At 38.9% G+C, this 16,758-nt stretch overlaps 1 protein-coding gene and 1 non-coding gene across 2 annotated transcripts; both read left to right on the top strand.

The window, feature by feature from the left end:
• Positions 1 to 818: 818 nt before the first annotated feature.
• RBMX (RNA binding motif protein X-linked) lies at positions 819 to 11,103 on the top strand. The gene is made up of 8 exons (XM_010226592.2): positions 819 to 976; positions 1,183 to 1,289; positions 6,535 to 6,706; positions 7,802 to 7,918; positions 8,242 to 8,356; positions 8,461 to 8,586; positions 8,663 to 8,766; positions 9,260 to 11,103. The coding sequence occupies exons 1-8, from the start codon at positions 838 to 840 to the stop codon at positions 9,565 to 9,567; spliced, it is 1,188 nt and encodes a 395-aa protein (XP_010224894.1). The 5' UTR covers positions 819 to 837; the 3' UTR covers positions 9,568 to 11,103.
• Positions 1,042 to 1,111, top strand: LOC148594197 (small nucleolar RNA SNORD61). The gene has a single exon (XR_015913555.1). It is a non-coding gene; the product is annotated as a small nucleolar RNA SNORD61 (small nucleolar RNA).
• Positions 11,104 to 16,758: the final 5,655 nt, after the last annotated feature.

The following is a 16,758-nucleotide window of genomic DNA, read 5'->3' as shown; positions in this document are numbered from 1 at the left end:
GGAGGTGCTTGGAAGCTGTAGAGGGTCTGACGACCCCCGGCTTCCCGCCGCCATCCCTGCATTGCGCGCGCCTTATCGGGCGGTGAAGGGAGAGGAGCGGCCGCGCGCGCCTCTTTCGCGCCCCTAGAATGGTCAGCCCCGCGCTCTCGCCGCCGCGGGGCCCCTTTGTCCCCGCGCCGCTGCCCCCCCGCGCCGCTCCGCGCCTTCCCGCCAGTGCCGAGCGGGGAGCGCTGCTCCAGAGGCGCCGGGCGCTGTGCCAGGGGCTGCGGGCTTCGGCTCCCTTTGTGCTCGGCAGGGTCTCTGCGGCCCTGGCCGCGCTGTGATGAGCTGCAGGGATGGGGTGGCATCCCCCCAGGTTGGATGGTGATTTAGGCCAGGATTGGTGTGTGGTGTCATACTGTTTTGAATTACTCCAAAAAAATGGATTACACTAAAATGTCGACAGCAGCTGACTCTAAATTTACTATTTGGTTCTATCTTGATATAAGTATGTTTCTTAATCTAATGCAGGATTTTGGGGGAGGGGAAGTTAGTCTTTTTATTGAGGACAAAATGAAGGAAACTGAAAGGCCTTCTGTTGCTGCTTCTACTTGGTGTCCCTTTTCAAGGTTAATTGAATATTTGAAATAATGTGGAATGTGGGGGCATAGCTGTAGGCACCATTTCATCTAGTTTCTTAGGTCTAGCAGCTGTTACTTAGCTTGTTCTTCATGCCTCCAAGTTCTTCATGGACATCTAGTTCAAGAGAGTACTTGTATGTTTGAGAGAAGAGGCTGTATTCCATGGGGTTGTCTGGAAGTCTCTGTTGTAGTTGAATGCTTTGTTAATAACAACTTTATGCTTTTAATAGGTCATTACAGAGTCAAAATGGTTGAAGCAGATCGTCCTGGGAAATTGTTCATTGGGGGCCTGAACACAGAGACTAATGAAAAGGCCCTCGAGACTGTATTCAGCAAATATGGGCGCATTGTGGAAGGTAAAGAAAAACTGCTGGTGGCTTGTAAGACTGCTTAAAGAACAAAAAGAAAAAGAAAAAAGAAGGCTATGATGAATTTTGTGTTCATCATCTGAAATGATGATGCTTTCATGTCCTCTAAGAAGTTCTGAGCCTAAAGGTTAAATAAAGGTTAAGTGTTGTTGCCTAACTCCAGAAAAGAGTAACGTGTAGTTTTATCTCTGCAGTACTCCTGATGAAAGATCGTGAAACCAACAAGTCTAGAGGATTTGCGTTTGTCACATTTGAGAGTCCAGCTGATGCAAAAGATGCTGCCAGAGACATGAATGGAAAGGTAGGAATTAAGGCCAATCATATGTTGTCATTATTGCTGATAAGCAATATCAATCTGTAGTGTAAATCAATAAAAGTTGGAAAGACTGAGTTAAAAGATCTTAGAGATAAGTCATAATTCACAATGTAGTGAAACTATCACTTGTTTTATCTCTGTGAAGCTGGAATCACTTTCTTCTTTTTCCTGTCAAATCCAGAATCAGAAGTCGTCTAACTGACAGCAAGACATTAAAATTTCTTTCCCAGTTGGTGATGGAGGGCTTTTGGTAGGCAGCTGTCTATTCTTCTAGGTCTCTTTTAATGTTTTTGTTTTATGGTATTTGATTGTAGTACTGTCCAAATGATATATTGTGGGAAGTGAAGCATCTGGAATTACTAATGCTTCCCTTAACGAGTTTCATGTGACCTGCTCACTATGCTGAGTGTTGATACACTATTTATTAGTGTATAGGTATCTTCATAGATTTGAGTTGCATAGCTCACTTGGCATGTATGAGAAGCATTTTGCCAGTTCTATGAAATGATATTAACTTGTTTACACTGTACAGTGAAACCATGGGTTTTAAAGTGGAAATACATATTTCATTCATCTTTATAAGCACTTGGAGCATAAATTTTGAGAGTAATCTTAGATGTCCTGTAGATGGTTGTAGGCTACTGTCATCTCTGGAGGTCTCATTCAATTTCTGTTTGAAAAGCCAGTTGCAAGTCTGCAATTTACTGGTAAACAGCTTGCTCGCTTAAGAGGTACTGTGTCTTTTTAGACAAGGCAAACTGTCATCTCAGTTAACTTGATTTTCAGGCTGTGTTTGTTCTTTGTATGGTCTAAACAGCTGTGTTAAGATCCAATTGAATTGGTCTAAATGCTCATGCAAGGTGAAGAAGCCTCTACTGGTACTATTTATATTAGAAAGGACTCAGGCTCTTGATAGTCACATGTTTCTTTAACAAAACATATTGAATTGAAAGAAAAATGTCAGTCACTGTAGAGTCAGTAAATAAACTCAATGAATAGTTGCACGTTGAAAATGAGAAAATGAGTTTTCTGTAAGTTCACAGTGAGCACTAACTGCTTGTAAAACTTTCTTGTTTTATATTTAATGTGATATCAAACTTGCAGCTGTGTTTGCTTAATTTCTTGGTGTTTGTGGACAACTGTGTCTTAAGACAATTTCTGTGACTTCTTTTGGAGGCTTGCCTTAACTTTAAACAAGTCAATAATTTTTTGAGAAGATGGAGGGTGACAACTGAAAGTCAAGTGAAAACTGAAGTACTGGTCTAAATATGGTTAAAGGTGCTCTTGTTACTGGAATTTACCTTGGTTGTGTAGTTTTCTGCAGTACCGAAGACTTGTTGTCTGCAGTTCTTAAGCCCTCAGTTGCTCTGAAGTAATTCAGCCATACCTTTGTGTAAGGTAGCTTCAAGCACTATCAACTGTTTGACAGACTATAAGGATTCAGTTGCTAATCCCAAGAAATGTGTGGAGTGCACTTAACTGAAAATCCAGCTGAAAATAAATCACCAGCCGTTTTGGATCTTGAATCTTCTGGCATGCACTTGATGATGTTGGAAACATGCAGGAAAGAGGTAGCTAGTAAAGGAGCTGAATCAGAATTAAAGCTTGTCCGAGGCAATGTCTACATGATTTGGAATGTACCACCTACCTTACTTCAAGAACTACTAGAAGTACTGCCTTGTAGGCCATCATTCTCCATGGCTTCTGTCTTAAAATTACAAATGTAGAAGTATCTTCATCTATCTACTCAAGACTTACGGCAAATAGTGTATGGGGAAAAAAATCCCTATTCAGGATTTGGCCAAGAATGACCTTTTTAAACACAATACTCAAAGCTTTGTGCAGTTCCAAAGACTTGGAAGATGATTGTGAGGTGGTCTTTTGTCATTTTTAAAAAGCCTTCTGGAGAATAAGGATTGCTTGTGCCTCAGTGAGACTCTGCATCCAACATCAGAGGAGGAATGATGCTTGAGACATGATGCTGGAAGAGACTCTTCTGATCAAACAGAATTTGGAGTTTTGGGGGCGTATTCTGAAGTGATCAGTAAAAGCACTTGTTAGATTTCCGGGCACTTAAAGAAGAAGCAGAAGCACTGTTCAGGCAATTTAAGCAATCTGCTTATTGTAAGTAGTTAGCTGACCTTTTCAGCCATGGAGAGAGTTCTGTATAGCCAGTCTCCATTTTTCTGTGTCACTTCAAGGGAATTTAAAATGGAAGCCAGTAGAAGAGGAGACTGACTTGTGTAAATGCTGTAAGAGCAAATTTGTGGTTCATTTTTATTTGCAGATGTTCAGGAACAACATCTGTCCAATGTCTTGTCTAGACAGATGAAAGGAGTGTGGTTAATATTTCATTCTAAAATGCAGCAAGCCTAGACCAGTCTTAGTGTGCTTGCTGTGGATTTATTTCTGTCCTCTAGAAAGAGGTCAAGAGAATGTGTGGTGTGGAGGGAGAGACAGCAGCAAAGATCCTTTTCTGCAGAATCAGACCTAACTAAACCTGATTGAGCAGCTCAGAAGATGAGTTAAAAGTATTTTAACATAGCAAAATATTAGCCTTCTTTAAGAGGAACTTGTACAGTAGTCAAGTCTGCATCCTGATGTCATGAAATACAAATCTGCACCTGGACACAAGTATGAATACTTCAGTGGACATCTGTGCCTTAGGCAGTTTAATGGTCTCTTGGTTTTGAGCGTCTAGGATAAAATGGATAAAATATGACCTTAGAGGAAATATCCTGAATGAGCCAAAGGTTTAATTCAAGTCAAGACTTGCCAAGCCAGTTGGACTGTGTTAGAAGTTGGCAGCAAATACATCCAAAAGACAGTCTGAACTGTATTCAGTGCTACGGAAGGTTGTCCTCTGCTAATCAACAGGAAAGAATTTCCAGAAGTGATAAAGCATGGAGAAGCTCAGCCTGAAATAAGTCTTCATTTCTTGAATGTATTTGGTGAATGCAAATCCTCTTGCTGTCAAGAAGCATGCAGAAATCAAAGTTGTTGCAGTATCAACAAAGAAGTGATCTGTTGGAGAGGAGAGGCCTCTGTGGTGTCAGCCTGCAGCTGCTCACCAGCTTCTTTTTACTCTTTCTTTGGAGACTTAAATTCTGCCTCAGCCCTAAAACTTCAAATATATACACTTGGTTTAACTTGTGACATCTGCAGCTGTGTGCAGGATAGTTTTTTTTAATTCTGTTTGTGGTTCCCCAGTTCATCCTTACAAAGTTGTATTGATTGTTCATTCCTCATGCAGGAGTTTTAATTATGATTGCCATTCATATCTTTATCCATAAGGATATATCTTATCCTTAAATGGATTTGTATAGTAGATTTTCCCGCTTTTTTACATCCAGTTGATAAAACTGAATGGTGCCCAGATCATATAAAAATATTCCTGTAACACTGAATCAAGGTTGTAAATGCCAGCAAGTGAGTGTTTATACCGAAAGCTGGTGCTTTAGGCCCATAGAAAAAAGTCCTTACTGTGAGATGGCTTGTCTGAGCTCTTTCTTCAGTGAGAGAGACCCTTCTTTGTCTAAGAAACTATGAAATAAATTTGTCCCTCTCCTTTAAAATAGGACAAACTTAAGAGGAATTTTTTCCTACCCACTGGGGAAGATGTCCTTGAACTTAACAAAAGGTTGTCTTAGACCTGCAGATTAACCTTTTAAAGATTGCTTGTATAAAGCAAACCCAGATTTTGAGAGGAATACAAAAGCATTTTACTGAGGCAAAATACCTTAAATATAAGGCAAGATGAAATTGAAATAGTTTAAAAAAAAAATCAAAGATTCAGACAAGCTGTCAGGAGTATGCCATGAAATTGCTGACAGCAGTCATGATGGCAAAACTCCAGGCTTCAGGCCTGCTTTTTCATGTTATGGGAGAGATGACTAAGATGATGGCAAAATAGATTTAATAAGTTCCAGTGATTATAGGTACAAATGCTCACTCCTGGAATGTTTCAGCTAGTTATGCCAGAGGCTTTTAGGTGAACCTTACATTAATAAGTATTTTTGTTAAAGCCAGAAACAATATGGCTTTGTTAGTGCATTTTTCCTTCCTCCAACCCCGCAATGTATTGAGTTGAACCACTGCTTATACACAGCTTTTTTTATCTCTCTCTCTCTCTCCAATATTTAGCTAGTCCTGTGTGTGCTGGTAGACTACTTGAGCTGCTGATGTGGATAATTGTTTTTAGAAGAATTTCAGTGGAAAAGGGAAAAGCTTAAAAGCTCTAAGCAACTACCAGCAGTCCAGAGTAACTGGACATGACTAGCAGTAATGTTCTTGTTCATTTATTGGAGCAAAGAAATGCAATAAACAATTTTGACTAATTTATTAATTTTCACAATTGAGTTAAATATTAGCTTTCTAAAAGGCAAATAAAACCACGTTTGCCATAATGGAAGTACAGTAACCTAAATGGCAGATGTTCTGTAGGGCTTGTGATCCTGACTCTGTTCTAATTGACAAATGTGGTGACTGACAGATGGCACAGAAATTAGCTTAGCTAAGTTGCATTACTGAGTGTCTTATCACCTGCTCATGGATGAGATATAGTAGGTGATCACAGAGTTCCTGTTATTGCTTCCACTTCACTTCCACTTCAGGAAAAAAAGCTTGCTCTGGGTGGGGAAAAAACAAGTCAGAATAAAATGACAGTCACCCTTTTTTGAATATGCAACTTGAAACAGTAAAAAAGAGGTGTGAACTCAGTCTGCTTTGTAGATGCTCAAATTACTTTTACATACTTCAGTCATCACCGTTTTATCAGGACATCAAGAAAATGTACTAAACGGCCTCCCCATTGCCAGAAACCCCAACTGAAGCTAAGATACCTTAAGCTTAATCCTATAACTACTGGCACAGTCATAGTTTGGTACAAAAGTCCATGGCAATTGAAAATAAATTGGAGATCATAAATCATATCTTATTTACACAATAAATGACATGGGGCTGCCGTAACCATTGGACACTTAAGTTTTGATTGAAAGTTCTTTCTGATGCTGCTCTAGATATTTTTCATCAATACCACAGGAATGAAGTACTATAGAAATTAGGCCCAACAATGCTGCTGAGTATATGGGGACTAATACTGAAGACTTGAATCAGTTCTAGAGTTGCTCTAACTTTATGAAATGGAAGCCCCATAATAGTGAAACAAGAGGGGCTTAATTTAAGAAATACAAACATGACTGAGCAGTAAGTAAAGCAGCTTCTTCTTTAGTCATTAGATGGGAAAGCAATTAAAGTGGAACAAGCAACCAAGCCATCCTTTGAAAGTGGTGGCAGGCGTGGACCGCCACCCCCTCCACGAAGCAGAGGTCCTCCCAGGGGCCTTAGAGGTGGAAGAGGCGGAAGTGGCGCGAGAGGACCACCTTCAAGAGGGAGTCATTTGGGTATGTATTTACCTATCTCATTATATACATGGACAACATACAAGACAATCTCATTGGAAGATGACAATAATCCTACTGGAAAAAAAAAATCAAACAGCTGAATAGTGCACTCAATGCTCTTTATTAAATGATGAAATATCCCGGCAGTTGTGTCATTTTTGATTAGGCAAGTACACCTTAAGAAAAGGCTTTCAAATATGAAGATTCCCTTCTACATCTAACATTCCACTTGACTTTTGGCTATGAAAGGAAAGCAAAACTCCTGCCCTGCACATGAGAAAGGAAGCTTTCTGATATTCAAGTCGAAAAAGTGATTCTTCTACCAGGGAGAGGAGACTGCCTTTCATTCTTTCTAGCAAGAGATATAAACTTGTTAAATTATAGCTGTTAAAGTGACTGATCCTTCCAAGTCCTAGTGGGAATTTGGGAAGCATGCCTTGCTTGTTGTTTAATAAATAGTGTGTTGAGCTGAAGCTTTCTGAAGTAGGAAGATCTGTACAATGCTTGATACTGGATATCCTTTAACTTAAGATATATCTGTTCATTCAGATTCAGAGACTTTTTCAGTATCAAAACACAATAAAAGGCAAGCAGCACCTGAAGCTAACTTTAAAAGCTGTTTAAATGCAGAAAAATCCTGGAAATGCTGAAAATTGTTCTTGAGGAGTCCGTGTACTAAGTCCCACAGACTGTGTAATGCCTCTGTCCCCTGTTTAAGGCAGGATCTTTTCTAGTCGTCTTTCCAAGTGACTCCTGTCTTCTGAGAAGTGTAACTTGTTGAGCATCTGAGGTGTGACTGATCTGCAAGCATCAGTTGTCTTTTTCCTTTTGTGCCACAGCCTGTGCTTTTCTGGATCAGATCTGTAAGGCAGATGTTGACAGGAATTTAGACTGTGTTAAAGTTAATCTGGTATGCTCTCAGTTGTGCCTGTAGTGTCTAGCTGTGACCAAAATACAAAAGAAAAGGCTTTTCTGAGGTCTTAATTTTAGATGATCATAGTGTGACGATACAGCACTTCAGGTTGTCACAGTTCAGATTATAGGGGCTTACAAATGAACATCGCAAGTAACAATTTGGTGCACACCTTTCTCTAGGATCTTCTCGAGGACCGCTTCCTATGAAGAGAGGTCCACCTCCGCGAAGTGGAGGTCCACCACCTAAAAGATCCGCACCTTCAGGACCAGTGCGTAGCAGTAGTATGGGAGGAAGAGGTAAGGACTTGCTGAATTTATTTTCTTGTAGCACTGTGATATGTCTTTAAGCATGAATTAAATTATTGATGACTTTAAACCTCCTGTGTGGAGGATGTGGTGTTTTTATTAATCACTTCTCCATATAAAAATGTCATTTTCATTCATTTTGTTGAACACGTTCCTTTAATGCTGCTTTAAAAGCATACTTGCCGAACCATAAAATAACAAGAATACTGACTACAGTGGTTAAGTTTTGAAATAGATGCAGTCTGCTAATACTTGCCTTAAGACTCTGTGGTTGGTGCTAATCAACTCTTTCAATTGGAACTGTTTCTTTTAAGCTCCTGTGTCACGTGGAAGGGACAGCTATGGCGGTCCTCCCCGCAGAGAGCCAATGCCATCCCGAAGAGATGTCTACATGTCTCCGAGAGATGATGGCTATAGCACTAAGGACGGGTAAATTCTTTTAGTGTTTTAGCATGACTTAATGTTTGTAGTTCTCCATGTAACGTCTTGGATTTCAGTGTAACATAACAGCTAATAACTTTTTTCTTTTGTAGGTACTCAAGTAGAGACTACCCTAGTTCCAGGGATACACGGGACTATGCGCCCCCTCCCCGAGACTATGCATATCGTGATTATGGTCATTCCAGTTCGCGTGATGAGTATCCCTCTAGAGGATATAGGTATCTAGCATTGGATTTTTTTTTCTTATCATTTGTTCTTGCTATGATTCTACTGACTTGTACTAAATCTTAGTAGTCTTTCCTCCTACAGTGATCGTGATGGATACGGCGGCGGGCGTGACAGGGACTACTCGGATCACCCAAGTGGAGGCTCCTACAGAGATTCATATGAGAGCTATGGTAAGAATTACATTTTGAGGATCATGTAGTTATTTATACAGGTGTCATCCTGATTTTTTTTTTCACGAGACTGCTTATGTTTTAGGAAAATGGCACTCCTTTTTTTCCCCTCCCACAGTGAAAGTGCATTTTGGTTATCATTTGATCATCTTGTTAAGTAAGCTAAAACTAAAGAAGCAAAGTCTACAGTTCAGAATTGCAACTGTCTCTGGAAAATATGGCTGAGTTTCTTCTCTAAAATAACAAGCTGTTCTGGAGTACCCAGTAAAGAGCCTGCCTGAATAAACACCGTCTTCATTCCTTCAAAGTCTTTAAATCCACTCGCTGCCTGATATGCAGCCCCCACCTTAAAAACCCCTAATGTGGCAGATTATTCTCAATACATATCAAAGAGTAACAGTAAACACTTAATACAGCAATTCTGTAAATTCAGATGAAATTTGTTATATATAACTTATAGTGTTGCCATATTACCTGACCATTGACCCTGCAGGTAACTCACGTAGTGCTCCACCTGCACGAGGGCCCCCGCCATCTTATGGTGGAAGCAGTCGATATGATGATTACGGCAGCACACGAGATGGATATGGAAGCAGAGAAAGTTATTCAAGCAGCAGAAGTGATGTCTACTCAAGTGGCCGTGATCGTGTTGGAAGACAAGACAGGGGTCTGCCCCCATCCATGGAAAGGGGCTACCCACCTCCTCGTGATTCATACAGTAGTTCAAGCCGCGGAGCACCCAGAGGTGGTGGCCGTGGTGGAAGCCGATCTGATAGAGGAGGAGGCAGAAGCAGATACTAAAAACATTCTTAAACTTTTGGACCAAGACAAATTACTTCTTAAACAAACAAAAAGTGGAAGTTGTTCTATCTTTGCTACCAGAGGACTACTAAAAGGAAAAGTTGTTTTTACCTTTTTTTTATTGTTGCCTGTTAAGTTTTCCCCTCCATGACTTTTATGCTTTTGTGAGGAAAAGTTAAACCAATGTTTAATTTCATTTCAAAATTGTTAACATTTCTTTCAAAAAGCAGATGTTAATTGTATAAAACTTGAGCTGTGTACTAGTGTTGTAATTTTCAAAGTAAAGTTTCCCTGAAATGCACACTTCCCATCTGATTTTCCTCATGAATGGAACAAGCAGTTCTTAAGATCTTCCACACAATATCCAGCCATGTAACATGGAGATGGAATGTTCTGCATATTCAGCTTCTCATTCTTAAACAAAGCAGTTGCTTGTGAGTTGGAGGGTGGTGGGGCTGTTCCACTTTAGAAGTTCAGTTTGGCTACAAACTGAAGTCACATGGTGTCCCCAATACCAAATGCCTTCAAATGTCTGTGTAAAGAGGAATTCAGCATATCGGTCACTATAACCAAAAAAAAAAAAAAAAAAAGCAAATGGATAATACTATTCTTTGCCTTCCTACTGTTTGCTGGGGCGTTTGAAAAGATCTCCCAAACAAGTAAAACCATGTACATGTAAGTCAGCTACAGCGTACTGTAAAATAAAAAAGTTTGACCAATTCCATCAAAGAAGCTGCAAAATGGTGCTTACTCATACTGTTTCAAATTTATGCAACTCTGTAGTGTCTCACTTTTAAAGGAACAGCTTTGATTCCAAAGGAGAAAATCAGATAAGCAAAAGAAGTCTTTCTCCAACCTCTCAAAGGCTTATGGCTTCATAAAAACAAGTGAATCTTTCAGCATTCCACAACTGATTTAAAGCATCAAATGCCTGTGAAACAGCAAAGATGGTAAGCAAAGCAAACTAGTTTTTCAGTCTAAGTCAGAATTGAACCAAGTTATCTTCTAGTACAGTCAAACAAGCTGCACGTCATGGCAATGGAAATGCTGTCTAGATTAAAAAGAAAAATGTTGCAGTACATTAGAAGTTCTCCAAATTCAACATTTCTGCTCGGATAAAAGCATTTATGGCACCAATTTTGAAACTAAAGACATAAGAATGCAGCTCACTGTAGATAGAATATGGCAAACTAGGGTTGGGAGGGGGTATTTTTTACTCAAAGAGTCTTTCAGTGAAGATGTTTTAGCAGGCTGCATATAGTATATTTTAACAAAAGCCCTGTGAAATGAGGAATTGGTTTAGATTGACGAATATCAACTCGGCTATTGGGAATATGAAGCAAAGCCATTGCAAACTTGACGTTTAGTTGGATGCCTGACTGTTTAGTTTGACACTGCATTGCAGGGATATTCCAGTACATGTGGCAGAACCTGTGGCAAGTTGTCGTGACTCAGGTAAAGCCATGAAGTTCAAAAGATGCTCTTGAATGTAGTAGACGTGAAGACCTCCAACTAAAAAAAAAACAAAGTACAAAAGCCTTGTACTACTGTTTAGTCCTCGATAAATTTTGTCGTTCAACTTATGGATTTATGATGGCAGTGCACCATTGGAAAAGAATGAGAATCCATAAGCCATGCAACTTATCACTAAACCATTCCAGTCCATTCCAAGCCAGTGAATCTTCCGCCACTTAGAAATAGTAAAACTTGCGACAGACTAATCTGCAAACCCAAACTTGTGACTCTTTCGGAAGGGGGGGGTGTGTTATGGATTGCCTCTTACCCTGAAACATGCTTGTTCTCAGTTTGTTGTTATCTTATTTAATTGCAGGTTGATACCGTTTTTGAAGATAACCTCTGAAATGATGCCAGCTCATATGGGTTAATGACAGAGACGAATGATACCTATGTCAAGTGTACAGAAGGTTAGTAGCATCCTAGTTTAATAGCTGGGTAGAAGATTCATGGAGATTCTGTGTTAATAGCCTAGGTGGGCATTCATGGTGTAATCTTTAGTTTTAAGTCTAAATAGTGTCTGCTTTTTCTGCAAAATTCCTGCAAATTTAGAAGACTAAAGCAGGGCTATTAATTGCCAAGTTAAGGATGATAAGGAGAGACTTCTTATGCACCTCAGTCATACTGCAGAAATTTACTTAACCTAGGAATCTTATTATATAGTAAGACAATGAAAAATGAAAAACTGAATTAGAATAATTAATGTCTGTACAGATGTTTAATCAGTCTTATTCGATAGAAAGAATGTGAAATTAAATGACCAAACTAAGCATAGATTTCAGTGACGATTTGTTTCCTACCTTCAAAAAGGTCTTAAGAATAAATAGTAGATGTCCAAGCAACTCAAAAATGAATCAAAGCTTTGTAGGTCAGCTGTGTTTCATGGCTTTAAAGACTACCACATTAGTATTCTCTGTGACTGTAGGGACAAGCAGATAGAGGAGCAACTGTCTTCAGACTTCATTATATAAAGAGGGATTCAGATTCAGTTAGTCTGGTACTCACCAGGAAAAAAGAAAGGGGGGAGCAGTAGATGCCGTCATGCTAATACGACCGTGTAGAAAACTCTTCTACCAAGTAGTTGTCACGGAAGGATCCAAAATTACCTTTTGGTGTGTGTGGTGTCTCTTAGAAATCAGCTTACAGTAAACGATAATGACAAATCTCTCTTCCAAGGAAAGCATTTATGTAAAAAAGGTGCATTTACAGAAGTTTTGCGAGAAAATGTCTTTTTATGTAACAACTAACTTTCAAAGTACTCGATAAATGCAAGAACATAATTTACTGTTAATGTCAATCTCTGCTTTTAAGCACCAACTTTTTAAATTGCGAAAGGAAAAAGCATTAGCTGATATAGTAGTATTCATCTGATGCACTCTTAATGATTTTCAGGAAACACTGTATCGTGAAGAGGATAGGTTGTGTTGCATAATGCAGACTTGCAATTTTAGATTTTTTTTTATTTAAATCCTCATCAACTAAATATCTGCAGTATTCTTGTCAGAGGATTCTTGACAAATTACTCCTGTTACTTTGTAGAGGATATAGAGGAAAAGGTATGCATTTATTTCAGGGTTGTGGATTTTACCTATGAAAACAACAGGAGCACCTTGTGTATTTTTTTGCTAAGAGCTAGAGGAAGCACAGAACTAAATCCATTGAAAAAAAAATCTGCCTGGCCAACTTTCCACTTTCTGTCACCATTGATAAAATTTCAACAAAAGTGCCTACATGTTCTTCTTAACCATTACTGTGAATTAAAATCATAAAAGCTACCAGAAAAGATGCAGTTTGATCTACAGCATCTTTCTAAAGAATAGAGCAATCTGGTTTCATTTTTAAAAAAAGATCTCAGTAGTATGACACTGTGCTTGATTAGAGAAATGTGTTTATAAGTAAACTTTTTTTCCTTTTCCAAGAACTAGTAAACTCTAAAATCCACATTTTGAGGCTGGCCCAGGTAATTAATCCTCTAATAAAACTGGGAGGTATTGTCTTTAATATGCTGCATCCATGGTGACTTGGTTTTGCCAAATCACCCTTAAGATTTTGTCAGAATATTTTCAACTTTTGGATATGTGTGTCCCACAGTAACTCTCAATTCCTGTGTCATCTGGGAAGCAGAAGAAAAATTTTCCTTGGCAAGTGAAAGAGCCTCTCTCTTAGAAAATCAGATTTGTTTTACTATAGACTAGTACTTAATAGACTATGTGGTATTTAATAGAGATATTCAAGATAAAATCACAATTCCTTAGCCTGCTTTGCAGCTTACAGACAATTCTGAATTTTCTGACAGGAGTGGTGACAATGTATATTTAACTGACTACCTAGCAGGAAAGCTAATACTGTCCTTCTAAATAGAAGAATGTCGTACTAATTCAGTAAGCTATTTGCCTTTTCTTAATTATAAGTTAATAAAAATTGCATTTATATTTCAAGTCTCAACACATCATTATTTACAGATGTGTGTATGTTATGTTATGGATTTCTGGATATCATCCTGAAAAGGTTGAGTGCCAGTGGGATGGGCAGTTTTGACAGAATGTACACTGGAATTTCAGAACCTTTATTTGCTCGCTCTGGAGTCACTGTCATACAATATTAATACAAGTAAACTTCAGACCATTTTGGTTGTTGTAGTTAGGTATTAAAGTATTTTCATATATATTTCAAATATATGCATTATGTCTGTAAAATATAACTGATCAACCCAAAGATAATTAGCCTTTTTGACTGTCTGCTGGTTTCTGAGAGTGAACTAACTTGACTTTTCTTTTTTCAGTTACAGTGACAAGAAGAAGGCAGTGAAGCAGTGGATATGTGTTGGAAGGATAACAAAACACAACTGATAAAAACTGGGCTTTGAATACGGTGTTGACCAGTATTTGTTTTATAGTGGTGTATTTCGTTCAGGAATTGCATGTGAAAGTAGTGCTACTGATCTCTTGAATGAAGAAGCTCTTACCTAAGTGGAAACCAGTTACTGTAGCTAACCTCTTCAAAGAATCAAGAGTAAACCTTTTTTTATTATTATTATTTCCATGCACAATCTGTGTGTCAGTGGATCAGGCAGCAGAGGAACATTCCAGCCTTACTCTTCACATAAAGTGCTTTCCCCGTATGCTGAAAAAGGAGTGTTGCATAAAAGTGAGTTTGAGCCCTTCAAAATACAAAAGAAAATTGTATCCTTCACAAAGAAAGAGACTGTTAAGAATTGTCTGGCGTTCTTACATTAGCGGTGGCATAATTGTCCAAACCTTTTTGGTGAGAGGAAGGAAGTGTTGATGAGACTTCATTTGTGATAAATCCCCACGACGACATCCTTAAAAAATTTCAGCCAGCAGTGCCTCCTCTTACACATGCACAATTCCATAGAAACAAGGTGTTTTGGTACTTTTATGCCCTCATATGTGTTGATATGCAAATATATATGAGAGTAACCATCACTTTTTTCACGTAGAAACCTAACTTTTGATTGATGGAAATTCTTGCACAGTAGTAGCCAATAAAGTTTATATCGACTTCTTGTGCAGTAGAAATAAAATGATTTCATTTAAAGAACATGTAGTCTACAAGGATTAGCTTAAAAAGGTTTCTTCTCGTTTCTTACATAAAGGATTTAAAACTGCCTTTGGGTTTGGGATAAGAATATCACTTTGAGCTTCCGTTACAGACCGCATACTCTAGGAGTGAGTCTACCTGTGTGCATCAAGCAGATGGGCAGAACTGCGTTAATTCCAAGAGCTAATAAATTTATTGTTAAACAAAAGTATCATCGACTTGTTTAAAAAAATCTGCTGCTTAGCTACACTTACATGGTAGAAAATATCACTATAATTATATGGTATTGGCAGTTTGCTGTTACGAGGCAGTCTTAGCGTGACTTGATTTCTTGAAGAACATGTATTATGCTGTCCTGTTAAAAGACACCTTTTCAGCAGTAGTTAGTAATCTTGCTGCTGCTGTTCACGCTGCAGCAGATCATTTTGTCTAAAATGTAATCCCAGCACATGAGCTATTGTATTAAAAAATGTCAGCCTAAAATGGTAAATATGTTATCTTAGTGCTGCATTCCCAGTAGCCTATGCAATGTCTCGTTACATTCTTGAAAGTCTCTAGTTCAGAAGCAAATTTGTCTTTGCGCAAAATGTAGAATGTTTATTCTAAAGTTAGTCTAAGTCTCTCCTGTTACATTCTATATGCCATCAGTGTCCTTTGCTGATTGGATGTAGAAAAACACTCTTTTTTCTCTAATGTAGTCAGAACAGTCCTTAATAATAGCTTGTTAGTAACTTGGTGATGAAGGTTGATTCCGCAAGAGGTGATTGACAATACATTTGATTTGTCCCTGCGAGCAGATAGCTACTGTTGACATAAGAGAAACTTTTTCCAAGGAAAGACCAAACAAACTGTTCCTTGCTTTGTGATCTACCTGCTACCCATGATTCTGCTGCAGAGTTTACGAGTCAGGGTGGGTGAAGATATTAGCACGTAATCACTTTTGGTCATTATCTTCTTCTGGAAGATGTTAAAAATGGCCTTTAAGTAATCAGAGTACCCAGCATTTTTGAGGCTTTGTGAATGTGTGAGAAAGCAAATGGCTGTGGGTCAGTCCTTCAGGCTGTTGGTAACAGGATCCAGTGTCCAGCATGTGGGAGGTATTTTCACTGAATCATAGTAGTGACTGATGCATGCAGAATAGGCTTGGAGCTCTTCAAAAAGGTTAGATAATTGTTTTGGAGGAGGGAATGGACAGAGTAGTCTTTTGTGTTCAGGTGGCTAATATTGAATATAATGAAGCAGGTGTGGATTTTTCCCTGTCTTGAAGTACTTTTCTTGCTCTACCTCAGAACGCGGTGGATTCTAATAAAGAGCACCAGAGGGGGTTTCTTCCATTTGTTATTGGTGATCCCCAGGATATGATCAATATTACCAATTAGCTTGCCTCCTGCAGATGGGAGAAATGGCAAGCTATGCAAGTGGAGACTGCAAGTATACTCTTCCACAAAGTAGTACTGCTCATAAGAGCTAAAATGAGTAAATGTTCTGTGCACACGTGGATAGCTAAAGGTGAACTTTGCCAGGTGGCAATAAGAGTTCTGTGATTTAGCTTCACGCAGCGTTACCCTTCTCTCTGGCAGCTGCTAGTGTTGCTATTATTTCCATATAAAACATAACTCCTCCCCACATCCTCTGGCCAAAAGTTGAGGATATTTGTGAGTTCTTACCAGTAGCTATTAAAAATGAACCTTAGGTGTGTTCCAAATCCAGCATGGACACAGAAAAACATGCTTGTTTATTGTGTGTAACTTCTCCTTTTGCTCTTTCTCCCTTTGTCTCAAAGTATAAGCCTAAGCAGTTGAAAAGAGCCGATGTCTTCAAATAAGCTACTTGAAGGAACAGGCCCACAAACTGATTTATAATTCAGAACATGTCAGAGAATTTGGGATCTGTAGTTCCTATTTAACTGCTCCTATCCCTGATGCTCTAATTAACTTACTGGGAGTCATGAGCTGCCTAGAAAAGGTGTAGCTTTCTGGGTGTGTTAGTGAAAGGACAGTTAAGTTGTGAGATGACTGAACTCTATTAAGTGCTGCCTAATACTACCCTAGACTAGGGTGAGAAACTCCAAAAAGCTGTTCATGTAGTGGATGCTGTAGAAAGCTGATAGAGATG

Source organism: Tinamus guttatus, unplaced genomic scaffold (genome assembly GCF_059628265.1).
Source record: "Tinamus guttatus ecotype Peru unplaced genomic scaffold, ASM5962826v1 Tinamus_guttatus_pri_ptg000287l, whole genome shotgun sequence".
NCBI lineage: Eukaryota > Metazoa > Chordata > Aves > Tinamiformes > Tinamidae > Tinamus > Tinamus guttatus.
The sequence above is the reverse complement of the archived record's forward strand: the minus strand, read 5'-3'. Positions and strand labels throughout refer to the sequence as shown.